Below are 26431 nucleotides of genomic sequence, written 5' to 3' on the forward strand. Positions count from 1 at the left end.
TGCGCACAAAGGTGAGGGTAGATGCAGTAGACGAGCGTGCTGGAGTGGAGCGACGATGTCTCGGCAGATGAGTAAGCGGGTAGGGATTGGTGACCCGGAGATGATAATCGATCTGGGGTAAATCTAAGCTTAAATCGACCTGCCACGGGGTCTCCCTTCGCCTGAACAGAAGTGATCGCGGGCAGACAGTGAGTCCCCTCTCTCTTAACCTCACGACGATGTAAACGGTCGGGCGTTAGATAATGACAGCCTTCTTTCTCCGTATGAGGCACTGATCTACCAAGATGCGACAAGCAGGAAAGTAGGAAAGTAGATGGACAGGGATACAGAGGGAGGAGATGCGTCGCAGAGAGTCGGTTAGGGATCAGGATGTCGGGCTCACCAGTGTGTACCTAACAAAGACAAGAAAAGAAGGGGGACCTTCCGCCTCGCTTCATTCTTTGATGACGTCGAAATTTGCGCGCTTGGACCACCGCCAAAGCGAGGAAAGCTGATGGTCCACTTTCGCTTCCATCTTCAAGCCAGCAACAGAACTCAAGCCTCATTGATCTTAGCCCGCCATTATCTATGTATCTCTGGTCACCAGGAGCCGATATATACCTTTATTTGACATGTGATTCCAGTCCACTATCAAGTGAATATCGGTCTAAACTCTCTCAATATCGTGCTGCAAAATCCCACCCAAGTGGTTGTGTGTATGGAAGAATCCATAGGCTCAACCCCGCCAATCCACCCACAGCGTCACTGTGGGGGATTCCTGGGGCTGGCTTTTGTGAGTCCTGCGACATTGCGACGGTGCGACGGTGCAAACCTTTAACAACACAACATCGATTTCCATGTTCCGAGACTATGATCTTCGACAATTCCATATCCTTTTGCTATACAAACACCTGTGTATTTTCATGGTACCGAGTTCATTACAGAACGAAAATCCCGTTGAGCTAGGATACTACCTAATCCAGACAATCCGGCGCAACATGACCCAGGCCGCCGATCCGATCAGCGATATCATGTACCAGTGTAGAAAGACTATCGAAGACTATCGACAGGTGCATCAAGCAAGTAGTCTGGTAGCGTGGTGTACGTGGCGCCGAGCATGTTTTTACGCTTTGAGGAGACTGTCGATATCCACACGTCCAAAGAAACTGATGTGTCCGAAATCGACCCAGTACTGCGCAAGCCGATTGTGTGAGATCAGAATGAGCTGAGATTCCATGTATTTATCTGGATGATGAGATGTTGTCAGTATATGCCTTTGGGAGCGTAATCATCAAGTTAAGTTCGCTAAAACACTCACCATTGTAGAATCCTGTATGCGCAATGTGACCTGTGCTCTTGACCACCCTAGCGCCTTGGAACGGGTCCTCTTGGGCAACCTCGACGAAACCTGCCTCACCCAAGTCTTTCGCGATGAAGGTGTACTCGCCGCGTGGCACGTTGGGGTCGCCTGTGAGCTTTATAGCTTCCAAACGACCCTTGTACACCCTCTCCTGTAGGAATCGCTCCTCGTACTCAGCATCCGTTTCTGACTCCATGCGCTCCAGCGGCACATCAGTTACTCCTTCGACGTCGGGTTGGTTGAGCAATAAGAACTCGCAGCCGTGACCACTATAGTCCCCGACCCAGATGCCTCGCCACGGCCTCTCCTTGGTCGGAGTATAGAGTTTGGGGTCGAGGGTGGAGTAGGTCACTAACTCCTCGCCGAGATGGACTCCGAGGGTCGGCGGTCCCATTTCCATCCACTGCCGCAGACGGAAGCACTGCTCGGAGATTTCGGAGCGTGCGCTGGGCTTCCATATCGAAGGTGACGAGCGCGATAAGAGTTGGGTCTGAATGGGCATGATCCCGGCTGCCACCGCGCTGACGCGGTGCGAGGTTGGGAAGGTGGGCGGGGGCCAAACGAAGCCATACGGCCAATCCTTAGTCATGACGTTTTGGAGCATCTCTTCGGTCAGCTCTTTTGCGAGTATAATGTTGCTTAATCGCGGATCGGAGACATTGTTCATGTGCATCTGCTGCTCCGAAAAGAATTGGTGTTTAGGTGCGAATGTGCTGGGACCAGAGTCGCTGCGCGCCAGGTTGATCCGGCCAAGGGGGCTGAACTTGATGACGGGCTTGTCACGGTGCAGCCGCACCTTCGGTTCGAAGTGGTGGATGAAGACACTCTGATCAGAAACCCAGGCCTCATAGTCTTGAATGCTGCTGACGGCGATGATCTGGTAGCCCTCGATGACGCCGCGTCGCTGATCGTATTGAACCACGATCATCTGGCCAGGTAGGCCGCGATCGGAGAACCAAATCTTCTTTCGGGGAATGAACCAATATGGGTCGTGGCATATATAAAGCTCACGGAATGTTTCACACGGATATGGCGAAGTTATCGTGTTACCTGGGACATTCGCTTGAACATGCCGTTGCCAGTGGACGTCGGCATCGGCATGTTGGCGAAACTTCCGGCACACCTGTGCGACCACCGCCAGTTCAACCGGTGAAAGGTAGCCCAAGATGGAGTCGATGAGCTCCGGTGGCAACTGCAACACATCGCCATTTCCAGGTTCCGGCTGTGATTCTGACATGGTCATAGCTGCCGTAGATTCCTGGCTAGTCGTAGCAACCGAGGCGCTGATGTGATTGATGGCGGGGTAATGTAGAGCGTCATCAGAAACACCATTGACGGCCGAGACACTGTCTTCATACTCAGGGTTGATTCCAGCGTACCTAGCACCGGTGATGAGGCCCTGTCGCCCTGCACCTCTTTCCGCTGCCATGGTGCTGTCGTTATTGCCGCGATGCACTGTTTCTCACCTCAAGCTGGACAAGGGGAGGTTGAGAAAACTCCAAATCCTTCATCAGGCCCATGGGAATGCTAGCCGGGCAAGTTGGTGAGACGGAGCTATTCGGTTTGGCATGGATGCATTAGATATGCCGGTATGGGTATGGCAAGTGCAAGGTATGTACGGTAACACGTTCGTGGAAATAGAAACGGGTCAAGCCAGGTCACAGTGACAACTCGAATCGCATCAATCGGGCTCGGCGTTGATCCGAAAGCGGATCCACGTTTTGTTCTGAAAAGTGACGATGGCAAGATGGTAGATGGCTGGGAAAGAAGATGGCGTCAATGAACTTCTCATTAGTCGAGTTTGATGCCACCCAACCTCGAGGAGAGAGCTGTAGGTGGGATTTTATCCAGTCGTATTCACATGTGTGTGGCAAATGGAGGAGAGCAGGTTTGACGGTGGGTTTATGGCTTGGAGGGGTGACCTAGTTGTCAAATTGTCCGCCAACATTGCCTAACATTACAGAAAGTCGGTTGCTGCAGGTGCGTAGTATAAATTCTCAACGGCCATTGATTGGTTGATTGGTTATGTACTGTCCTAGGCACTAACACATTTGAGCTATGCTCTGGCGAGCAAAGCCAATTTAGACAAGAAGGTTATGATGTTCTCTCGCATTGCTGGGTTGACCAGGAAATCACGTTTGATCGGTTCAAAAACCACATCACCGAACTCGTCGGCAGCAACACGCCATCGCAGACCCCTCAATTATCATAGATTTATGGTGCCTATACGACAGCCCGTAAAATGGGCTTGAGATGAATTTGGGTCGACAGCTGCTGCATCAATAAGACCAGCACCGTTGAGGAAACTGAGTCTATCAATTCAATATTCAAGTGGTACCGCGATGCGCAAGTGTGCATTACGCATCTCTGCGATGTCCAGCAGCGCTCAGCAACGATCAGCTCCCTTGACCCAACAGCGGGAACTGTCTACGAATCAAATACGAACCCAAATCAAACCGATGTTGGTGCATTGGGCCCCGAAATATTCCATAGCATCGACAGTCAGGGCCAGCCCTCAATCTGGTTCTCTCGAGGCTGGACTCTCCAAGAGCTGCTTGCGCCACGGAATATGCGCTTCTACGACATGAACTGCACCTACTTGGGAACGAAACCCGAAGTGGCGAACGCGTTAGAAGATGTTACAGGAATTGAAGCTGCTTTTCTCAGAGGGGCAAGGCGATTTGAGACGGCCTGTGTAGCTACTAAGATGAACTGGATGGCAGGACGCACAACCGGCCGCGATGAAGACATTGCCTACAGTATGCTAGGCATATTCCGTGTTCATTCGACACCTCTATATGGCGAAGGTATGGGCGCCTTCATGAGGCTTCAAGATGAGCTGCTAAAGGAAACCTTTGATGAATCCTTGTTCGCGTGGAAGATGCCAGGCCCCGATGCGGGAGCCAGATACGGCATCGAGCCCCATTCAAGAGGGCCCCGGGCCCCGAATGAATGGGGGCTCTTGGCACCCAGTCCGGACTGATTTAAGGACTCCGGTCGTTTCACAGTTCACGGGCATCCCTCAATTCGCGGCCGTCGTCTACTCGGAGACTTTTCAAGGGAGCAACAGAGCTTGCAAATACCAAACTACCAGATGGCGCCCCCGGCTTATACGATTCAACTATGCTTGCTTGCTACCATTTCGCTTGTTTGCGGTCCTGTTTTGGTATTGAGCTGCGTTGAATTACAAGAAATGCGACAAATGCGATATGCCGAACACTGTTCGGCCCATGGCGAAAGCAATTCTATGGAGGCTGTACAAATCTACCTACGGCCCTTCCTTGAGACACTTCGTCAAGGAGAAACGATGGTGTGTCAGAGGATTTGGTGCACAGAACTTGTGTCAACTTCGACTCGCCGTGGTTATACTAGAACAGAAGGAAAGGCTATCGTAATACCGCCTCAACTCAGATATGATGATTGATTTCGTCACAAGCCGCTACAATGGCGGTCGTATATGCCAATCTTATTTCAGCTTCAATACTAGTAAATGAAATCTCGGTGGCAAACGAGTCTACAATTCAGTCTCGTACAAGTCTTCCGCGGAGTGTTTAGAGCCGATTAAAAATGATAATGGTATCAGTGGGCAGGGAAGTACTTGGATGCCTATGAATTTGACACCGAATTATCTCGGTCGAATCTGTAAGAGCTCCTTGGTGTAGCAGGTGATTCATCCAAGGACGGATGGTCTAGAAATTTATCGCTGTTTTGTTCCTAGGGCTTTGCTATAAGGAAGGCCAGCGACTCAATGACAAGACAAAGCATAAGGCGGTGCTCCTAGTCAAGCAGATTGACGCTGATTTAGCGACTTCTTCGAACCTGAATATAAGAGATTACGCACTGGGAACTTGGTGTTGTAAGGCTTATGTCGATCTCGATGGGGCACCTTGAAAGCGTGACCTCGCGCCAATCGATATATCATATCGCAACTTTTGTGCTTCTACAGAGCATCCTAAACTAAGAGACCAGACTGTAGGCTGTCTCTAAACACACTGAGGCGACTACTAGAAATCCCTCAAATCTGCCAGAAACGCACTCGTGTGAGAGAATAAAACCTCTGGTCACGAATGTCATCCAATAGAGGGTGACGAACGAATTGCACCCGGCAGGGAGGGGGTTCTGGGTCGAAGTAAGCAGACCGATAAACTTATCTAGGAATTCGTGGAAAGGCGACCAAACAGAAGGATGAGCCAATTGTTGATCAAAGGACGGCCACATAGATAGAAATGCATGCATACGTATACTCTAGAGCCTTCCTCGTGTGGTTAAGTACTATGGTCAATGATTTCTCTCATTAAACCCAACTTACAGATCTGCTCAATCTGATCCCACCTCGTCCCACAACAGCAACATCAATGCGAAGAGCAGAGTCGCAGGGCAGTGAGCTTCCTCCACCACCACCTTAGCAACACCGCCGTTTATACCGCCGCCGGGATCAGGTAGCGCGATCAGCAGCACTGTAAAATGGTCTCGAGCCCCGTTTCCTTCAATTGACTACCAGCAGCAATAGTAACTGCGAGAGACACTCCGTCCTCCACCTGCGTTCTCTGAGTTAACAGGGCACTTATAAGCATTCAAAACAACTATTCCTTTCACATACGACCACATCCTGCTGAATACTAGGGATCCCGTCCGCTCTCCCATATATAAGCAGCAGAGAGCCGAATTAGTACTAGGGTCGGTGACGACCTGGGAATCCTCGGTGTTGTATGTTTTTGGATTTTTGCTGGATTTTTGCTGGAGTGAATATAGTGAGAAAAAGGGGGCATGATGTAGACACGTTCATTGCGGCATGTGATTTTCATTACCAGCGCTTGTCTTCATGGAAGGAGATGCCCCCCTGAAACTCACCGTTCCCTTGTTGCTTGAGAAGGCGCTTCGACCTTGAGCGGCGATGCTCTGCCCACTGCCATAACCCCTACCGCGTTAATAGCGGCGGCGGCAGAGTTGAGATGGGGAGTAAATTGTTGCCGCTGACAGCAGTACATCAAGATTAAGTGACTCGAAGCAAGCCACCCATGTCCAGGTTCCAGAAAGGTCAATGAGCGGGGATGACACTGCGTACCACAATCATGTCCGAAATATCTACCTCTCATTATGAACACAGAGTACTCCCAACGACCAGATATAATTTGGTTGGGTTTCAGCGGATAAAATCAGGCGGCATTCCATACCAGGCAGAGCTTGTTGTTGATATTGTACACGGTATACCGATAATTACGGACCGTGTACTATCCACGTTTATTGCGCCAACGACTTTAATCCGACGGGTATGTATCCAGATACCGCAAGATAAACTGGGGTCTGTTGGACCAGGACGTAGACATGAATTGATTGCACATAGACGAAGGAATAGGCGCCAGGAAAATGGGAGAACAGCTAGTTCCGAAAGTAACGTCAATTCTGACTACAGCAGTGAGAATGCTCACCATGTGTAACCATGCTTCTCCCTATGAGCCTAGGTATTGATCTTTTTGTCCCATCCCGAGAACGCCTCTCTTAAACACAATACAGCGCACGAATGAATCCTGTCATATTTATAGTCGTCCATGCGCTTCGAGGGTCGGATTCTAGTGATCAAGCGTCAGATTCTCGTTGTTCCCACAACTACGGCTTCCGTAGGGCGGCTGATTTTAGCGGTACCCACGACCACGGCTTCGCGAGCGGCTTCGGTAGCTGTCGTAACTAGGGCTGCGGTTCTTCTCATCATCCACATTGTCGCGCCCACCACCGCCGCGACGACCACCGCCACCTCGTCGTTTGGGCGGGGGCGAACGAGATCGCGATCCGTATGAAGGCGAGCGACCACGGCGCGGCGGGGGTGACAAGGAGGCAGTGCGTTCTCTTGGACGGTAGACGTCGACGTTGTCTCGGTCGCGATCCCTTCCTCCGCGTCCGCCACCTCCACCGCCACCAAATCTACCAGGCGATCCGCGCCTTCCTCGTCCTCCAGGTCCACCTCCAAAGCCACCTCCAAATCCTCGACCGCCTCGACCACCGCCTCCACGTCCGGGCGCGGGGACCCGCGGGTCGATATTGGCACCACGGCTGGCTGTGGGCGGCGAGGGAGAGAATTTGCGCCGGGGCAAGACTATGGAGACGTTGATGGTGGCGCCGTCGACCTGGGCCTCGTGCATATGCGCAATAGCGGCTTCGGCATCGGCTTCGTAGTCGAAGAGAATGTAAGCGGTACCGCGATTCGTGCCAACTGCAGATCCATTGACGGTCAGTAAATGATGCGCTACTCATGGGGGAAATCGGGTCACGCGATCAGGTGGCTTACATTGGCGGTTCATAGGAAGGTCTAGATCATTGATGTGGCCATATTGGCCAAAGATTTCGCGTAGATGTTCCTCATTGATATTCTTGGTGAGCTTTTCGACTACAATCTGTACCTCGTTGTTCCAGGTTAGCAAGTGCCCCGCGCGGCGCGTAAAGGGAGTAGGGGAAATCGTCTTTTCGAGTCGGACAGAGCGGCCGGCGATGAGGACGAACGAAGACCACAAGGGCGAAGAAAAAGGTAAAGCAGAAGGGAAAAGGGTATGAAGTAACTGACCTTGGTGCTTCCTCGCAAAGGGCTCTCGCTTCGTCCGCGACTGAAGCTGCGCGAGCGAGTCCTGCTGAGGTTCCGGCTGCGACTGCGGCTGCGGCTTCTGCTTTCGCTGCGATCATCGCGGTACCTTCCGTTGCGGCGCGGCGCGGGCGATGCAGATCTGGTAGGGGAGCGACGACGCCGCACAGGCGAGGGCGATCGCGAGTATCGTGAAGCGGGCGTGGGGGAGCGGCCGTATCGGTCGCGCGAGGGCGACCTGGAGTCCATGGTATGTGATTCGACTGGGTTTTGCTGCTTGCGGGTACCTGGATCGCGAACCGAAAAGCTGGGCAATAAAAGTCGGCGGCGCACCAGCGAGAAGAATAAAGGATGTCGCGCGGTAGGAGAGATTAATGCTACGACGTAGACCTTTTGGTATGGGAGAAGAATCAAGATTTAGAGCAATTGGCGGTCATTGTTTGAGAAACAAAATGGAATTGTCCTGCAAGAAGTTGATGAGGCTGTGAGGCAAGCAAGCTTGCTTGCGGAACTAGACTGGCAAGTGAGTGCTGTGACGTTTTCTGGGCACTGGAACTCAGGCACAGCACAGGTGCAAGGGTTACCTAAGCCCGCTAAGCTTTAATGGAGATAGATTCCAGGGCGCGTCGGGTCGCGGGTCGCGGCAGAGGCTGCAGCTGCCGTCTCGAGTTTGGGGGGACGTTCACTAGCAGCTGACACGCCTGCAAGTAGGACCCCACCTAAAACAATGCCCTATGAGCTGGACAGTCGAGGTTAATCCAGGTAAACAACACAAACTGCCTGCACACCTACGGATCATCACCATTGTCGCACAAAGACTGAACAGAGATCGCATCATTCCGTCTGTTTTCTTCGCTTGTCTTTCTCTAGGGAAACAGAAGAATACAATAATATGAAGAAGAAAACGATGAACATGGGGGAACAGGCACATTGTGCAGTCAAGTGCGATGTAGCTCCGTTCAAGAGACTCGAGAATCTAGCCATTAAAGCCAACGCACAATCCAAATTGGCCGGTAGCTAGAAAAGAAAGTTCTGCTTTGGGGATATCGAGCACAGCATAGCACGTGCAACACCAGATGGAGTATAATGCTTCTTGGAAAAGAAGGGCTGGTATACTTTGACATAGTTCTCTATCTGCTAGAAAACCCGCGAAAGGAGAACCTGTCATGCCCCGATTCTGATTGGTCAATTGCTTCATAACCTCCCGACTTACACCGGGGCCAGGCCAGCCACGTGCCTTTAAGACAGCCTACTTATAAAGAATGCCAAACAGCTTTATCACGAAGAGAAACGATATGTATTCAAGATCGATAATTTCTCATCAATACTCATGATGGCTGCCATGCGCAATGAGAAAGACCAGGCCTCGCCCGGCGCCGTGGAAAGCCAAACCGGTTCAGCGACAGCTCCTGAACAGCACCATGATGCCCAAAAAGTATCGGCTTTCAAAGCCCTTGGCTTACTCGACCGGTACCTCGCCGTCTGGATCTTCCTGGCCATGGTCGTGGGTATCCTCCTCGGCAACTTTGTTCCCCAGACCGGCCCCGCGTTGCAAAAGGGCAAGTTTGTTGGTGTTTCCGTTCCCATAGGTATGTGCGTGATCATCCTCATGGCTGCGAAGACGCCGACTAATAGAACATTTTCTCTCGCTGGGTTCTAGCTGTTGGGTTGCTTGTGATGATGTATCCCATTCTGTGCAAAGTCCGATACGAGTCTCTGCACGAGATCATGGGTCATAGAGGCATATGGAAACAGATCGCCTTTAGCGTCTTCATGAATTGGATTGTGGCCCCGTTCCTCATGGTGAGAAAAGAAACCAGCGCCTTTCGTTTGCGACTTCCACAGCGCTGACACGTGATGGTAGCTCGCACTCGCCTGGGCATTTCTTCCCGACAAGAGTGAGCTTCGCGCAGGTCTCATCCTCGTAGGCCTAGGACGATGCATTGCCATGGTACGCATTGACTCCATTGCATGAGGGGCAGCTTCTAACGCCATGAAATAGGTCTTGATATGGACTGGCCTCGCTGGTGGTGACAACGAGTACTGCGCCATCTTGGTAGCCGTCAACTCCATCCTGCAGATGGTCCTGTTCGCACCCCTGGCCGTGCTCTTTATCCGAGTCATCAGTCATGACTCGGGCCACATCGACGTCTCGTACTCTGTCGTAGCGACCAGCGTGGCCGCCTTCCTGGGTATCCCGCTTGGCGCCGCCGTCATCAGCCGGTTCGCATTGCGCTCCACGGCCGGCCCCGACTGGTACGAGCGCGTGTTCCTCCGCTACGCGGCGCCTTGGTCGCTGATCGGGCTGTTGTACACCATCCTGGTGCTATTCGCATCGCAGGGCCACCAGGTCGTGCATCAGGTCGTGTCAGTCGTCCGCGTCGCCGCGCCTCTCGTCATGTACTTTGTCGTCATCTTCACCTTCACACTCTGGGCGTCCCACCGTCTCGGCTTCGGTTACGCTCTCGCCGCCACCCAAAGCTTCACCGCGGCGAGCAACAACTTCGAGCTCGCCATTGCTGTCGCTGTCGCCACGTTCGGGCCCGATAGCGACCAGGCGCTGGCCGCCACTGTTGGCCCGCTCATCGAGGTGCCCGTGTTGCTCGGTCTTGTGTACATCGTGAGACTGGTGGGAGACCAGTATAAGTGGAAATAACAAGAATAAAAGCTAACGAAGAGCATAACTGAGAGCAATTGACGGGGAAATATTTGAATGTCTCTGTACCTAGTGGCTCTCCATAGCCCAGTCGGGTATTACCCAGTTCTATCCATCAGCTCAAATAGACGGATATTCCTTACAGAACACGAGCCGGGAGTGGTGCATCCGAGGACAGTGCGCGCTTCGGAAAGATCGTTAAGCCCATGTATCTCTGAAATGATGCTAGCAGCGGTGTCACAAGAAGTCTCCTGCCCTGGTATTTCTTGGTACTTGCTCGTCACTGGCTGAGCACCCGCATCGGGAGAACATGGGATGCCTGGCGCATTCTTTCCGCACGAGTTCGTCTGTTCGGAATCCCCAATGTTTGCTGTCGGTATGTTGCATCCAGGAACTCGTCCGGGAGGAAGTTGAGAGGGTAAACGCGGAGTGGCTGCTTTAGGCAAGTTTTCCGTGGATAGTAACGCAGATAAGGGATGCATCTTTAAAGGTGGTAGGCTAGTCGGCATCTCAGCCGACTGCGACGAGTTAGATATCTGCACATAGGCACCACAGCTGGGAGAAGCGATTGGTGGTGCTGTCGCCTTCGCGCCCTGCTCCGGTGTGGGTTCCCGAAGAAAAGCTTCGATCTCGGCATCCTGCACGTCATGTACTTTCAACAAGGCGAGGAGCTTCTCGTTCGTTGCAGCCACTGCCCGCGCAGCCCGTTGCACCTCAATGGTGGCCTGCACCCCTCGTCTCTCGTACTCCGTCACCTTCTTTTCCAAACTGGCGACATACTCTCGCTGGCGCTGGCGCGCTTGCTGTTGACTTTGACGGTTGGCCTCGCGGTCAGCGGGCACTCTGACCTGTGATCTCCTTGTCAGTGGTTGTGATCGCTATTAGATCTTCCACGTCTCTTCCACATGAAAAAACCAACCTTTCTAGGCATCATGTACCTTCTTTCGCAAGTCAGCTGTCACATATATTAGTTCATTTTGTTGCGGGTGTCTTGCAATGGGCGTTGAAGTGGTGAATCGATGGACGAGTATTCTTTTGCAAGAGTTTTGAGAACCGCCTATTTACTGTGCAGTCTGTCTCCACTTGACCGGCTGCACGGCATCCTCATCTCATTCACATGGAAATATTGTCACAGCAAATTTCACCGTATCTCGATAGCACTAGAGAGAGGTTCTTCCTACATATATGTATAGTAGACTCGTTGAAAGGCGACCATGTGGAAAAGATTGTCCATACAATTGAGATAAAATTGAGAGATACATGCTTATAAACAAAAAGGAAAACTATCAGGTCCGCCTGTAGGCTTCCCCCCACTTCGTCCAGGCCATGTCACCAACTCCGTGCCCGTACGCTACGCTAACACAACGAAATCAATTACGTATGGCCCCTAATCCGACCCGCCCGCCGAGCACCTTTATTTCAGGTGATCCTTGAGGAGTTCCAAGATGTACTCGTCCGTCTTCCCCTTGATTCCCAAGAGCTCATTGTCCAACTGGCCCGTAAAGACGCCCCCGCACTCGGGGTCAGCAATGGCGCGCTTGAGGAAGGGCCCAATAGTCTCGAAGTCGAAGATGCCCTGCGCCATGCGCTTCTCGGCAACGGCGACGAGGTCGTCGAGCACCACAGACTCGGGCTCCCAGGAGCGATCGGGCCGGGCCTGACGCGCGAGGTCCAGCAGCTTGTTCTGGCTCGTGACGAGGTCGTGGACGTAGACGGCGCGGTTCTCGGTCTCGGCGGGGTGCAGCAAGACGCCCGCGAGCCCGTCGGCGACGCTCTGCATGGTCGTGGCGCTGAAGGGCGTGTCGCCGCCGTCGAGCACCTGGGGCTTGCTCTGCGTGAAGTCGACGATGAAGTTGGCGCGCAGCGCCCAGTCGAGGAACGCGTTGTTGTAGAAGAAGGTGTACGTAAGGCCCGTGGCCCGCGCCTTCTCGACCAGGTACTCCTCGGTCTGCACCTTGTGCTTGAAGACCGGGTTGGCTCGCGTCTTGGGGTTGGCCAGGTTGGAGCCGAATTCGGACGGGATGAAGCGCCGGACGCCGGCGGCAATGGCGGCGTCGATCAGCGCCAACTGCGTCATGGCGGCGGGCGTGGTGATCAACGAGATGACGGCGTCTTGGCCCTCCAGCGCTGCTTTCAAAGATTCCGGCGAGGCGTAGTCGACCTCGATGACCTCGACGCCTTTAGGCAGGCTGGCGGTGGATGAGCCCTGGCGGGTGAGGACGCGGATGTTGAATTTGCCGCTGGCAACGAGCGAGGGCGTCACAACTTTGCCCAGGTTGCCGCCGGCACCAGCAATAGCGACGTTCTTGATCGTGTAAGACATAGTGGGATCTAGAGTCTTGGTATGTAAGGTATGTGTGTGTGAATAGTTATGGGGATTTGCTCAGGGGCTGCAAAGTGCTGAGATAGGGACTTTGAACTTTGTAGTTGAGTAGTGGTTGTGTTGGTGGAAATGTGATTGTGATGATGCATTCTGAAAGTCCTTGAGCAGAGGGTTGCAACCTGGGTTTAAGTATGTTTCCATCTCGACTTATTCTCTCGATGATGTGACAGATCATGGACATATTATTGTGCCGACTATACGAGCATCTACTCGGATCCGCAAATACAGTAATACGAGACGACTACTTGATCCCTCATGCCCACGGAGATTCAACCCACCGGCCGGTAGGTTGGGATACCGGTGGGATGCCGATGGGATATCGGCCGAGTCCACGGCCGAGTGCTCGTACGAGTCGCCAGTCGGGATAACTGATTGAATGGGGACGTTGATGACATTTCGCATATAGCAAAGCAAGGCAATTGCAGTGCTTACTACGCACGTCTTCATTAATGTGGTATTGGTTCAGCGACACAGCTCGTAACACCGAGAAGTGCGAGAAGTGCGAAAGATACTGACAATCTGCCCGCGCCGGTGGATGGACTAAAACGCTAGCTCGTCATCCCACCGGTTTCCCCCAGCTTCTATCCCACCCACATGCCGGTTTGGTTGCCTCTGGGACTTTCACATTCATCACTCCGGCTTGAACAGATTGCCGGTACCTGACTAATCAACCGGGGCATAGATTAGCTCGTTAAAATGACTCTTGAGCATGCGAAATTTATAATCATCATGTTGATGGCAATTGAGGTTTTGGTCGACAGCCTCAAACGACCATGGCGGGCAGCGACCAGGAGGCAGCGCGACACACATGTCAGTGCGGGAAGAGCTTCATACGAAAAGAACACCTGATTCGCCATCAAGCCTCACATGGCAGCCCTTCCCATGTTTGTCCGCAATGCGATAGGTCTTTTACGCGAAGGTAAGTATATAGCCTAGATCATATATTACCATCACGATCAGTGAGCTGACTGCGTACTCTAGTGACTTGTTACGGCGTCACCTTCAAAGGCATGTCGAGACGGTCGCAAATGGGAAAAGGGGTGTTGCGCGAGCCTGTGAGGCCTGTCACAGTAACAAGGTACGTCTGTCGTCCATATAGTACTTGCAACTTGACTTACACTGGATAGACTCGATGTGTAGGCGGAACCCCTTGTTCGTTATGTGTCAAGAGAGGCATCACCTGCTCCTTGGCCAAGAAAGCACCTCAGCATGAAGTCGCGACCAGTACCCAAATTCCACAGAAACCCGCCAGCCCTTCTCATTCACCACGGACAGAGAAGCGAGCAGGCTCTCGTGCCGGATCATCGCTTGATCCTGTGCAGATGATTGGTATGATGTCTGTTCGAGGGGAAGAGGAGCAGAGCGACCCCACCGGCTATGTCGAATATATGCGAGAAATACTCAGGGTACAGGGCCCAGAAGAGGCGATTCACCGAATTCTGTTAGACGGTCGGTCGCGCTCGCTATCACTTCTCCGTCAACCTAGCAGGCAATTTGAGAACTTCGCCGAAGAACATTTGGAGACGTATCTCAAAACCTTTCACGATGCTTGGCCATTTCTCCACTCGATCACACTTGACTTGCCCAGAGACGATCTCCGGCTTGTGGCGTCAGTCATTATCATTGGGATCCTCTTGAAGGGAGACGCTCAAGAGAACTCCAGGTCGAAAGCTCTTGCTTGTCATGAAGTCATGATGAGCCAGTTCTTTCGACGCTTGGTGGGTACCTTGATATAACTGTCCATATCTTGTCATTAAAGCTGACGGGCTCCTGTGATAGACCGAGACACCTCGTGGTTCAACAATCGAACAGTGGCCAATGGAGTGGTATCAAGCCGTATTGCTCAACATCATCATTGGCATATTCCGCAAAGAAATGCCTCGGTCGCGTCTGCTCTGCAGCCTGTTTATTGCTCACCTGAGACTTGTCGGTGTCTTCGATCCAACAGTCGCAGAAGCCCAGACGAAGAACTACCGTCCAGGCAATTTTCTTCCATTCGTGCTGGCAAACATCGAACAGCGCAGCAGACTCATCGCGTACCTGTTCAAAGCCGATGCATTGTTGTCTTTGCTCGACGGACAGCCGCCGATGTTGCACTCGGAAGAGCTCGATACTCAACTTCCACAGACCTTCTCGATGTGGAATGCGTATGGCCTTAATGTATTCTACAAGAGATACGAGGACGAGCCTAGCCATCGCGCGTCTCATAGACTGAACGAGTTTGTCAGTAGTCCATTTCGCTTCACAACAGGCTCCATTGTCGTTGAGGATGTTGAGTTCGGTCTCTGGGCTCTAGCCGGGGAAGTATGGCAGCATGGCCAACGCCGGCTGACAGAGAGGAAAAAGACCTCGGACACCACTGTTGCCAACACTACTACTATTACTACTAATGATAACACCCAAAGCGCCTTGCTGCACAGACTCCGGGGTTGGAAGCACCAGCTCAATGGCCTGCAGCGGCTGTGCAGCAGCGATGCGACCACGGGAGAAGAGGCCGAGAATGCGCTCCGCCTCATCCGAGCCTATCGAGGCGACGATGACGAACTGCCCAATGAGGAATGGCAGACACTCGCCCGCAATCGCGCAATTGGCCGAGTCCGGGAGGCCATGAACCTGCATGACATTCTCGAATTGCACCTGCATGATCACAGTAATGATATTGGGACTCGTTCCATCACGCTCGTCGAATCCCTCGACATGGGTCCTTGAACGGCAGAAAATCAGGCACCCGTTTAGCAGCGAACCCACCCCTTGTCGTGCCGCTCTGAGTCGGGCCAATTGCATCTGGCTTGCGGCGCGACGTATTGACATGCTGTGCCTTCCTGCCTCTCTCGTATTGGTCCTTTTGCCAATTCGCTAATTGATCTTCGTTCCTGAACACGAATATGGGGTTGCTCAAATGTTTTTTGGCAAGGGTCCGAATCCTATCCGTCCTTCGGGAAAAGGGGATTGCATACATTCCCACAATCCAACACAACACAGCCATTATGGCCCGAGACAGAACAGCCGCTTCCACTAACTGCCATGATCTTTCTGGTCAACTTTCTCAACAACGACTACCATATTCTTCTACCTTTCGCTGGCAGATGCCGACAGAACCTGCAGATGATTATATGATATAGCATCGCCGCCCTGCACGATGAGGGAGTTGTTGCTGCTATGTCTCGTCATGTTCGATGGCTTCCAACTTGCCCGGTCGGCCCAGGGGGCCTTTAATCCTAATTCTCTCCCTGTCGAAACTCGACGTAAGTCCAGCAACGAAGTAGCCCTCTTCGCTCTTTGGATCATTCGTGGCCGCACCTGAATTTAGACTACTGACGCTGCTACGACAGTATCATGGTGCAAAGACCAGATGAACAGCTGCGTCGAGCTGTGCGCAGGCCCCGGCTTGGGTGCAAACTCATGCGATCATGTGAGTCCTCCAGGATCTTTTCAGGCGGCGATTCCTTTTTGTCATGTCCAACTCGGAGCTAACGTTCTGAACCACCGCCATCAAGATGACGCTTAATTATGCTTGTACCTGTGCCAACAACACCGCGCCTGGATTGGTGTACTACACGAGAACGATGCCAACCTTCATCTGCGAGGAGATCAGGAAAGGTTGTGCAGACGGTACCGAAGGAGACGCCGCGGAAAAGAAGGAATGCGACGACTCGAAGAAGTCGACGTGCGGCACGCTAGACCCCATGTCGGCGAATAAGCAAGTCGACAGCAAGGCCTCGTCGACGACGGCCACGACGAACACAGACATAGCCACTTCCACGCCGGAGGCGACCAATCCCTCGTCGCCACCGGAAGGGAACGAAAAGCCCCATGTGGCATTGCTAGCCGCCGTCGTCGCCGGCATCCTGGTGTTCGTGGGCTCACTGGCCGGCTGTTTCTACTGGCTCGGCAAGCGGCACAGCGCGCGGAAGAAGCGAAAGTCACTCATGATAAACACGGACGAGGACGACAAGGTGCGGCCCTACAAGGTGCTACAAGACGACCAGTGCTCCTCCCCGTGGTCCGCCCACGAGATCTGCACGGGCAAGGAGATCCCCGTCGAGATGGACTCGGCTCCATCGCCCATTATGATGGAGGACTTGCGCAGCCCGGGGCCGAACGCGAATCACTTCGTCGCAGAGCTCGATGGGCGCATGATGCCCTCGGTCGCTTCGAAGCCGGCGACGACGTATAATCGGGATGATGCGCAGAAGTACCAGATGCCAAAGGAGGAGCTGTGAGGTATCAATGCACTGCAGGCAGCAATGGACTAATTTGGCAATATAATATTGATATATAAGAAGTATTTACGAGGCAATACCCATCATGGGCTCAAGCGTCTCTGCGTCTTCGCCCTTGTCTAGGTTGACCATGCCCTGGCGCTGTGATTTGCTGACATTGGTTCGCCCAATAGGCAAGTCAACTCCCGAGCCCGAGCCCAACACTGGTCTCGCTATTGGGTGGAAGACCCAGGCTGCATTGATTTCCCATGCTAGAAAATGCTGGCTATGCAGGAAGTCTAAGCCCAAATTAGGAGCTTGTTACACAATGCTCTGAGTATCGCCATCACACGGGGCGTTCTTCAGATCAGGCTCCAGCTGATGGGGCGCCATCTCACCAAACCTACATTTGGAGCCCCAAACTAAACCACCCCTACCTTGGCTTTCCCCATACTAAAGCTCAGAAGACCGCCAAAGAACGAATTCAAGATGTCCGGGCTTGAGCCGATAGCGGCCCTGGGCCTGGCGTGCAACACATTGCAGGTCATCGGGGTTGGACTCGAGACGGCACGGATTGTCAAGCAGGTGTACCAGAACGGCGAGCTCGACCCCGCGCTCAAAGAACACGCGCGCATCCTCGACGACCTCTCGTGCCGGATTCGCTTGGACATAGCAGCAGTACCGGCAGTGAATTCCAAAACTCAGGACAAGCAGCTGCTCAAGCTGGCTGAAAAATGCCAGCGCGCCGGTCGGGACTTACGAGAGGAGGTCAACTTCCTCAACGGGCCACCCAGCAGGGCGACTCTAGTCGCAACGCTAAGGATCGCGGCCAAAACCATATGGAGAAAACGGCGTCTAGACAAGCTAAATCAGACCCTCAAGGGCGCAGAAGGGGTCTTGCGAACAGGTCTCCTAACTAGAATCCAGTAAGCCGCCTCTTCCTAGCACCCTATAATCCTTCATCCGTGGTTTGGTGTCTTTACGTCAATCTAGCATTGCTGACTTTGAGCAGCGAGCAGTCAGTGAGCCTGGACAGTAGTCTATCGTCCCTCGACGCAAGCCTCCGTGCATTCTTCAACGAATATCGCCAAGGAAGTGCCAACGCCACCGAGCTCATGAAGAAGCATGTCGCAATTGAGATTAGCAGGAGCGGAGAGGCTGTCATGTCTCATGTCACCCAAACAGCTATGCAGTTTGAGCAGTCCACAAAAAAGAACATCGGAGCGGCTTTTGAAGGTGTGATTAAGCAAAGCCAAGGCGCACATCATGACGCCAAAAGGGATCGGCTCCTGCGGAGTCTCAAGTTCGACCGCATGAACGAGCGTCGAAGCCTAGTCGGCCCCTCGCACCCAAAAACATTTGAATGGATACTGCGGGATGGAAGTGAAGTCAATGAGCCCCAGGCTTCCGACTACGTATCTGATGGTGTGTCTGAGGAAAGAGCTTCTGACGATGAGTTTGATTATACGTCCGAGTCTGGGTCTGACGAAGAATTATCATGTGCAATCAACTCCTGGGACAGCTTTTCCGACTGGCTGAGATCGACAGAAAGAGTTTATTGGATTAGTGGCAATCCCGGATCGGGCAAAACAACTCTCGTAAAATATATTCTCAACCAGCCCCAACTTCGGAGGTATCTGGATCTATGGGCGCCAGGCGCAGTCATCATATCTCATTTCTTTTGGAGACCTGGTACTGCTATGCAGCAGAGCATCAGAGGCCTCTTGTGCTCAACACTTTACCAGCTGCTCCTCGAGGAGAACGTGGCGATTGACCAGCTCCTTCAAAGCCACGACGATAAGTCAAATAAGGATACCGATACAGACTGGTCGACCGAGGAACTACAGAGCGCTCTGCAACAAGTCATGAGCCACTACTCGAGGCCGATAGCCATTTTTATTGACGGTCTAGACGAAGTGCTCCCAAGGATGGTGTGCTGAGATTGCTCGAAGTTGTTGAAGAGCTGAAAGAACTTCAAGGGCCGGCTGGAAAGGTCAAAATATGTCTTGGCTCGCGTCGAGAGCCGCTGCTCTGCAAGCGACTAGGTGTCTACCCGCAGCTTCGTCTTGAGCAGCTCAATCATACCGATCTTCGGCGGTACGGTGAAGACAACATCATCGTCCCGACTGAATACCATATCCGTATATCCAACACTTTTGTGCTGGATCATGCAAGGCATTGCTTCAGCCAGGAAAGGCTACCAAGTCGAGATGAGCTCAGAGAATGGCTCGTAGCAACCCTAGTGAACAAGGCTCAGGGAGTTTTCCTCTGGCTATGCCTCACTGTTACGACGGTCACAAAGGCTCTAAATGAGGATGAGGCAATGGAGGACTTGGAATCTAGAATCGAAAGCTTGCCTGGGGATCTTGCCGACCTGTACGCAGACATGTGGGCTAGGATGAACTACAACGATAGTCGCCTAAAAGTCCGCGCAGCCTCATACCTGCAATTGGCACTCGCTGACAAGGAGTACGCCTCCGTGAGTTGCCCTCTCAATCCTTTCATCATGATGGTTGCAACAACTCCCGGGATGGCAGACCGTCTCCTGGAAACCGATCCTTCCAATCATATGCCGGTGACATCGTTGATAGAAGCCTGTGAGATGACGATGCGGGAGACGGCGAGCCGCTGCGCAGGGCTTATTACGTGCCTAGCCAAAGAGCGTGCAAAATGGAAAGCAGAGCAGTCACCGTGGCAAATTTCAGAGTACACCAGCCTGGTTCCCTATGCTTCTGAATATTCGGCATATTTCTTTCTGCACCGCACTGCCCAAGACTTCCTCACAGACACAGACGCGGGGCACCTGGTTTTGAGCTGCGGCAGCTTTACTGGGGAGCGTGCCCGACTGCATCTCTTCGAGGCTCGCCTGACATTTCACCGGTTGTTCAAGAAGCCACAGTATTATTGTAACGATTCCAGGCGCGGCCCTGCATACCATTCGAACTGGGTTGGTTGTCTTCTCCTCGATTTATTGTGGCCCCTGCGCTACAAGACAATTGTAAAAAGAAGCGACGTCGAATCCACGAGAACAGAGCTCTCCCGGCTTTTGCTTATTTTCGAGCAGCTCTTTAACTATGGTTACGTCTACGGCACACCCAAAGTGTACCGTAGAATACCGCTTCCAGAATCGACGGTGGTTCGTGTTTATGGCGAGACTACCGTGTATCATCGTCACGAATTCCTCGTCGAGGCCTCGATGTGGTCCTATAAGTTGCCCGATATATGGGCTTGCCTCTTACCCATCGTAAAAAGCCGGAACATTGATGGTAACACAATGTCGCAGCTTCTCGTCCACGCTTGCTTCTTCAACAGTTCCGGATGGGATTCGGGGGAGCTAGAACGTCGTATAAAGGTGATAGAGGACCTTTTGGGCTGGGGCGCGTCCCCATGCAACGAAACGCTACGTCGCCACCCGTTCATTGGAGACCGTGCTGGCGCCCCCTCATTACGACTCTTGAAACACCTTTCAGAGCACTGATCATGTCCATATGGAATGTTGCAAGCAAAAAGAGGATTGGCAGCATCCAGTCGCAGAAGCTTCTAGATGTTATTGCTCTTTTTGTTGCTCTTGGAGCCGACCTACAAGAGGAAGTGTATATCGCCATTGAGGTAACAGGGGATCTCGTCGTGTTTAAGGATCTATGGGATGATCGGGATGAATTACAGCGTGATGTGAGAGCATCGGATCGTTCGTCGAGGACCACTGATTTGAAGAGGATGTTGATTGTTCTGGGGTGCCCAGCATCTACAGTAATTAACCAAATATTTGACAACTGGCAACCAGAGAACCCTCCCCAAACAGGCTGGCTACCTGGGCTACGGGAAACGGCTCCGCTGAGTTTCGATCAAGGTCAACTCATCGCCTCAGTCGACTTGAACCTACTCCGACAACATGACACTTTACACATCGCTTCAACGCTATTCATGGCAAATGTTTTTGCCCTGGGAAAAGGAAAAGACGTGGAAGAGGACTTCCTATCCCTAGTACGTCTCGCGGAGAACGAACTAAAAAGTTCCTTCGGAGCGTCAAAGAATCCTAGGTACGTTCTAAAGCATACCCGCGTCCCTTCCGAATTACAAAAAAGAGCGGTTCATGCTCTTGAACAGATACGGTCTGAGAACGTTCCATTGCGAGAAAGAATCCGAGAGGTCCGGATGAGGCTTGGAGTCTGTACGCCCTTGGAGGAGCAAGACTGGCAATAATAAATCTTAGGTGACCATGATTCTACATCTTCTGCAAGCTCAGAGGATGGAAATTCTTCCACAAATGCAGAGTATGGGGGTTCTGTCGCAAATTCAGCGTATGAGGAATCTACCTAGAAGAAGCGCCTGACCACGACCATTGCAGACATTCCAGTAAATAAACAAGGGTAGCAGAAAGCGACCTACCAACTCAGATGTGAGCCTAGCCAATCGCCTTCGTTGACTTGTGTACTAAAAGCTCGCCCAAACACCTACTGAAGTGGTAAGGCCTAATAACTTTATCAGTCGAGATACTAAGATCACGGGAGTTTTTAGATAAATTGAGTTGCTGGGGAAATGTCTATCGTATTGGTACGTTGCTGTCTCTACATATCAATAGAACCAACATGTAACTGGGATTATTCGATTCGCAGACTATTAGCTAGATATATACCATATTTTGGTCCTGTCTACGTAATCTTCTACCAGAATGCACTACGAATGCGCAATAACGTAGTCGCGAATCGTCAAGTTAGGGCCCGGCCAGTTCTTCCTCGCCCAGCCGAACCACATGGCGAACGTGAAAACGAGGATGAAGCCGACCATGATGGCGCAGTAGTTCATCGTCGACGCATCGACGGGTGTGGTCGAGGGGAACGGCAGCCAGACCATCATGTACAGCGTGTAGGCCAGCGCGGCGCAGTTGACGGCGAGACCGTACCGGCCGAGGCTCCACTCGCCCAGCTTCAGGCCCGGTCCCTCCTCGAGGCGCGCCAGCACCATGCTGAGGATACAGATGGCGTAGCTCAGGTACAGGGCCCAGCTGCACAGGCTGGTGATGGCGTTGAACACGACGTACGTCGAGCTGCCGATGTTGAGGAGGCAGAGAAGGCTTGTCAGGATGACGCACAGGACGACGGCGCGGACGGGGACGCGTCTCTTGGGGTCGATCTGTATAGCAACGAGAGGGATGGGTTAGCGCAAGAATAAGTGGGAAGCGGCACGGCCAGCTATCATGGGAAGAATAAGGGGCTTACATAGGCGAAGTAGATGGGGAGTCCTCCATCCCTGGCCCAAGCCCAGGTAAGCCGGGACACCGATGCGATCGATGCCAGATTGCTCGACATGCTCACAAACCAGAACATGGTCCAGACGGCAGTCGCCGCGCTCTTGGACTTCACCGTGTTGTACAGAACCGCCAAGGAGGGCACGTACGCCTGCATGGCGACGTCGATCGGACCCATTGAGATGAGAAACACCGACATCTGAACGATGGCCATGATGCCGTTCATAAAGATGGACCAGAAGATGGCGCGGGGCACTGCCGACTTGGCCTTCTTCGTCTCTTCACTCATATGGATTGCGCTGTCGAAGCCTGGAGTCCCGTTGCTTTGTCAGCGTCTGTGTGCGGATATGTCCCGAGGGGGCGGAAAGGGGTGGCTCAACTAAGCCCATACCTGTAAGAGCCCAAGTCAGAGCAACTGCGCCGAGATGCCATGATACTACAGGCTTATCCACCCAGCCCGATGTTGTGCTGTCCAGGAACAAGAAGTCCGGATCGTGCCGAGGTCCCATCGCGGCAAAGATGACGATAAAGGCTACCCAATTGGCAACATGAAGAACTCCACCTGTTGAGGCCCTGGTTTAGTTTCGTTCCGAATGCCATGTTAGAAAGGGGTAGAAGATGCGACAACCAACCTGTCAATTCAATCCAAGGGACCAGTCGGAACGCGTACATGTTCAACGCGCCCAGAACGACGAGTAGAGCAATCACGAGCAGGGACGTGTGCCAACCTCCTGGTATGTAGTTTTCGTGATTGAACTGGATAATGCCTTCAAGCTGAATTGCGGTCGTGTTGGCCACGCCCGCCAGGAGCGACACATAGCCAAACCAGGAAGCCCAGCCCTGGACGTAGCACATAAAGCGATTCATGCTCTTGGGCGCGAGATGGTAGGTCCAGTGGTACTGAGCACCGGCGACGGGCTGGAGGGACGACATCTCGGCGATGGAGGCGGCCTGGGCGAGCGCGCCGGCGACGGTCAGGAAGCCGCCCCAGAAGATGGCGCGGGGCCCCCCATTGTACAAGGGCGAGTAGATGCTCTGGTGCCACGCCTCCCACGTCCCCATGTACGTCAGAGAGAATGCGAACAGTTGCGACATGGAGAACAGGCGCCGGGTCCGGGTCTGGCTGTCGGTCGTCATGGAGGGGTGGTGGCCCGAGGTCGACGGCGACGGCGACTTGCCGTCGACGCCGACGCTAACGCCGTCATCTTTGGCTTTGGTGTCTTTGGACCGCGCGCGCAGTTCGACGTCTTCGTGCTGCTGCATGGCGACAAGATTCGACGTGGTTTGTGGGAATTGAAAGAAAGACGGCACAACAGAAACGGCAGGAATCTAAACCAGTAATCGAGGAGAAAGAGGGGATGGATGCTGATCACCTGGATGGCCGATATGCGGGCTTGAGGCGTGCGTGGGGAGGCACATAAGTATTGTTGCACTCGCTTTCACTCCAGGACGGGCGTACTTTGGCGCTCTCAGGCGGCCGGCGAGCCAAACTACCCATGCGCCATATTCTGTTTCGTGGAGCTGAAATTGGCAGTATTTGGTGAAGCCGAGGCATACGACCGTTTCATTGGGAGGAAGGCGCCGTCGGCCGTATCAGCGCAGGCTGGCAGGAGCCTATCCCTTGATCTCGGGGTGGGTGGCTAGAAAGAATTGAGGGAAGGCAGGCTGGCAGGCGACAGGCGAATGCGCAGGATCGAAGGAGAAATGAGGGATACCACGTTGTATTCGTTAACGGGTTTGATCAACCTCGCCCCCCTCGATTGGGCTCAATGCCACACCCGCATTAGGTGACCTGCATGTCGCGGTGAAGGTCGGTCGCTATCTTGGCCGGCTAGATGCCACACCTGACACCATAGCAGTAGAAATACTAGGAGCAGCCAAATTGTCTCGGAGTGCGCCTCTCAAGCGCCTTCATCACGGTGAAGCGTTTGGGCCGCGCTCTGGGCGGGAGAGAAGTGCGCAACAATGCTTGTCGATGACCCGACAAATGGACAAGGGGGGTGAGCACAACCCCTGCCACCGGAAGCCGGGAGAGATAGCCCAGTGGACTGACAGGCTTCCCGGGCCTATAGGAAGATCGTATCGCTCTGTCTATCCACACCTTCGGTAGGGGCCGGCTGCCCACTTACTGCCCACTCCCCCATGCCCATCCTTCGACAGCGGGATTTCGATCTGTTTGCTACAGCCGAATCGGTAATGGTTGAGACATAGATCTCGCATAAGCAGATACGCAACAGCAATTGGGACACGTACGAGGCTCGCCATTGCGCTTTTCGTGTCTGTCAGACGATTGATTGTGTCACAGTGGTAACGCACCCAACCGAGAGAAAATCTCGCCCAAACGCAGGCTGGCTCAGAAGCAGGCTGGCTTGGACGGCATGATAGGCACTCAATCCATGCCCATGTTTTCGTTGCATTAAATGTCAGCAACACCCCTGCGTTATGCAGCGAAGAAAAACGCACCGAACCACCACAGCCGACAGCCGACTTTTTCGGTGGCAGTCTCACCCAAGATGTGATGACTGACAGACGGATAAGAGAAAGAAGGAAATATGCAGATCGGCTGTCCAGAAAAAAAGAAACGCATAACTACGAGGTCTTCCGCCATATTCCCTTATCTCTTTAGCACATAGGGTTCTTCTTGCTAGTTCTCGAGCTTTGGTCGTGGTTATGGAGGAACCACCCCTTCACCATCCTTGGTACTCTGCCGACGACGAGGACCGTACGGCGAAAGTGGTAGTACCGACTTTGATATTCTTCATCTATGCCTTGATGGCCGTTGTTGCGAAGAACACTCTGCGCTTCAATTGGACGACCGTCAAGGCCCACGATGTTGCCTTGATTGTTGCCACGGTACTGCTGGTGGCACAAACGACGTGCGTCGTCCTGTCCTGCAACAACGGGCTTGGGCTGCATGCCTCGAAGTTGGCGGCAGACCAACTCTATCGCTTCGATAAGGTGTGTTTGACTCTGAATATGAATTTCTTGTTTCGTTGTGATGCGCCCGACGAGATTCGTAGCTAATTACAGTGCTGCTGTTCCATAGTTGACATTCGTGGCTGATTTGCTGTCCTTGTTTGTCCTCGCTTGCGCCAAGATCTCGGTCTGCCTCTTGATCAGTGTCATCACGAATCAGGGGTACCCGTGGCATCGACGACGACCCGTCCACGGTATTCACCACAGCCATTTATTTACCGCCAACCGTATCGTCTTCGTCCTCGTACTACTCTGTACATTCGTGGGCGTCGTAGGGCTGAGTGTGCAGAGAGCCATACACCCAGTGCAACAGCCGCTGACACCGGGGTCAGCTGGTTGGGAAGGAGCCATGTACCTGTTCAATGGGGCTGCAGACATTGTGACGGATTTGTTGCTGTGCATCTTGCCCATTGCCATGATGTGGAAGGTTCAAACCAGCATGACCAAGAAGATGCAAGTGGTATTGCTCTTTGGCGTGCGCGCAATGTGCGTACGAGTTTCTCCCAGCTTGACAACACTTGATATCAAGTTAGGGGCCCAGGCGACTGACCAACTCACAGAGTACCCGCCATCACGCTCCCGAGCATTATCCTGAGGCCACAGAGCCTGCAAGGCGACGACATCACATGGCTGGCCGTTGATCCTATTGTGTACTACCAAGTATCTCTGAACTTGTCAGTTCTGACCGCCTGCGTACCGAGCCTGAAGAGCTTCATAGACAGCTTGACGGGCTATACGTCGGGCTTGAGGATTGAGCTCCCTTATGAGTACCCCATCACGTCCAGCGGGAAGAGCGCGGGCAGCAAGGTCCGCGACACCATCGCCGCCGCGGTCTACGGAGGCCCGCACGCTGGGGGCCACACGACTTCGATCACCGCGAGTCAAGCCCGCGACACCGACCGAGCAAGAGCAGCAAATGGCGAGCATGGCAAGGACTCCAGCGAGAGTACTGCTAGTCTTACTGGGGGCGTCATTTGTAGGAGCGACCACATACATGTCACATACGAGACAAGGCAAACAAGCAGAAGTGGTTCTAAAAGGAATGATGGCTTCTAG

General features: G+C 53.1%; 11 protein-coding genes across 11 annotated transcripts; 6 read left to right on the plus strand and 5 right to left on the minus strand.

The window, feature by feature from the left end:
- Window positions 1–1102: 1102 nt before the first annotated feature.
- On the minus strand, window positions 1103–2768 carry PG998_011408 (F-box domain-containingprotein; the record flags this gene model as incomplete). The annotated part of the gene is made up of 2 exons (XM_066878224.1): window positions 1103–1224; window positions 1298–2768. The coding sequence occupies 2 exons, from the start codon at window positions 2766–2768 to the stop codon at window positions 1103–1105; spliced, it is 1593 nt and encodes a 530-aa protein (XP_066727278.1).
- A 1140-nt stretch (window positions 2769–3908) lies between these two features.
- PG998_011409 (HET-domain-containing protein) lies at window positions 3909–4322 on the plus strand (the record flags this gene model as incomplete). Its single annotated transcript, XM_066878225.1, has 1 exon — window positions 3909–4322. One exon carries the CDS (start codon window positions 3909–3911, stop codon window positions 4320–4322), a length of 414 nt encoding a protein of 137 aa, XP_066727279.1.
- A 2650-nt stretch (window positions 4323–6972) lies between these two features.
- Window positions 6973–8159, minus strand: PG998_011410 (uncharacterized protein; the record flags this gene model as incomplete). Its single annotated transcript, XM_066878226.1, has 3 exons — window positions 6973–7547; window positions 7623–7794; window positions 7896–8159. 3 exons carry the CDS (start codon window positions 8157–8159, stop codon window positions 6973–6975), a joined length of 1011 nt encoding a protein of 336 aa, XP_066727280.1.
- A 1084-nt stretch (window positions 8160–9243) lies between these two features.
- On the plus strand, window positions 9244–10566 carry PG998_011411 (arsenical-resistance; the record flags this gene model as incomplete). Its single annotated transcript, XM_066878227.1, has 4 exons — window positions 9244–9499; window positions 9571–9713; window positions 9775–9861; window positions 9913–10566. The coding sequence occupies 4 exons, from the start codon at window positions 9244–9246 to the stop codon at window positions 10564–10566; spliced, it is 1140 nt and encodes a 379-aa protein (XP_066727281.1).
- A 98-nt stretch (window positions 10567–10664) lies between these two features.
- PG998_011412 (uncharacterized protein) lies at window positions 10665–11497 on the minus strand (the record flags this gene model as incomplete). The annotated part of the gene is made up of 2 exons (XM_066878228.1): window positions 10665–11414; window positions 11486–11497. 2 exons carry the CDS (start codon window positions 11495–11497, stop codon window positions 10665–10667), a joined length of 762 nt encoding a protein of 253 aa, XP_066727282.1.
- A 483-nt stretch (window positions 11498–11980) lies between these two features.
- PG998_011413 (uncharacterized protein) lies at window positions 11981–12889 on the minus strand (the record flags this gene model as incomplete). The annotated part of the gene is made up of 1 exon (XM_066878229.1): window positions 11981–12889. The coding sequence occupies one exon, from the start codon at window positions 12887–12889 to the stop codon at window positions 11981–11983; it is 909 nt and encodes a 302-aa protein (XP_066727283.1).
- Window positions 12890–13678: 789 nt separating this feature from the next.
- Window positions 13679–15658, plus strand: PG998_011414 (uncharacterized protein; the record flags this gene model as incomplete). Its single annotated transcript, XM_066878230.1, has 5 exons — window positions 13679–13759; window positions 13811–13872; window positions 13931–14027; window positions 14077–14667; window positions 14729–15658. 5 exons carry the CDS (start codon window positions 13679–13681, stop codon window positions 15656–15658), a joined length of 1761 nt encoding a protein of 586 aa, XP_066727284.1.
- A 460-nt stretch (window positions 15659–16118) lies between these two features.
- On the plus strand, window positions 16119–17172 carry PG998_011415 (uncharacterized protein; the record flags this gene model as incomplete). The annotated part of the gene is made up of 3 exons (XM_066878231.1): window positions 16119–16194; window positions 16282–16361; window positions 16447–17172. 3 exons carry the CDS (start codon window positions 16119–16121, stop codon window positions 17170–17172), a joined length of 882 nt encoding a protein of 293 aa, XP_066727285.1.
- A 468-nt stretch (window positions 17173–17640) lies between these two features.
- PG998_011416 (uncharacterized protein) lies at window positions 17641–20629 on the plus strand (the record flags this gene model as incomplete). Its single annotated transcript, XM_066878232.1, is given in 3 exon segments — window positions 17641–18077; window positions 18164–19067; window positions 19079–20629. The coding sequence occupies 3 exon segments, from the start codon at window positions 17641–17643 to the stop codon at window positions 20627–20629; spliced, it is 2892 nt and encodes a 963-aa protein (XP_066727286.1).
- A 1199-nt stretch (window positions 20630–21828) lies between these two features.
- On the minus strand, window positions 21829–23662 carry PG998_011417 (uncharacterized protein; the record flags this gene model as incomplete). The annotated part of the gene is made up of 4 exons (XM_066878233.1): window positions 21829–22284; window positions 22371–22708; window positions 22791–22961; window positions 23032–23662. 4 exons carry the CDS (start codon window positions 23660–23662, stop codon window positions 21829–21831), a joined length of 1596 nt encoding a protein of 531 aa, XP_066727287.1.
- Window positions 23663–25069: 1407 nt separating this feature from the next.
- PG998_011418 (uncharacterized protein) lies at window positions 25070–26431 on the plus strand (the record flags this gene model as incomplete). The annotated part of the gene is made up of 3 exons (XM_066878234.1): window positions 25070–25357; window positions 25446–25861; window positions 25936–26431. 3 exons carry the CDS (start codon window positions 25070–25072, stop codon window positions 26429–26431), a joined length of 1200 nt encoding a protein of 399 aa, XP_066727288.1.

The sequence above is a fragment of the Apiospora kogelbergensis genome (genome assembly GCF_038363985.1).
Source record: "Apiospora kogelbergensis strain CBS 113332 chromosome Unknown utg000007l_segment0_segment0, whole genome shotgun sequence".
Classification (NCBI taxonomy): Eukaryota; Fungi; Ascomycota; class Sordariomycetes; order Amphisphaeriales; family Apiosporaceae; genus Apiospora; species Apiospora kogelbergensis.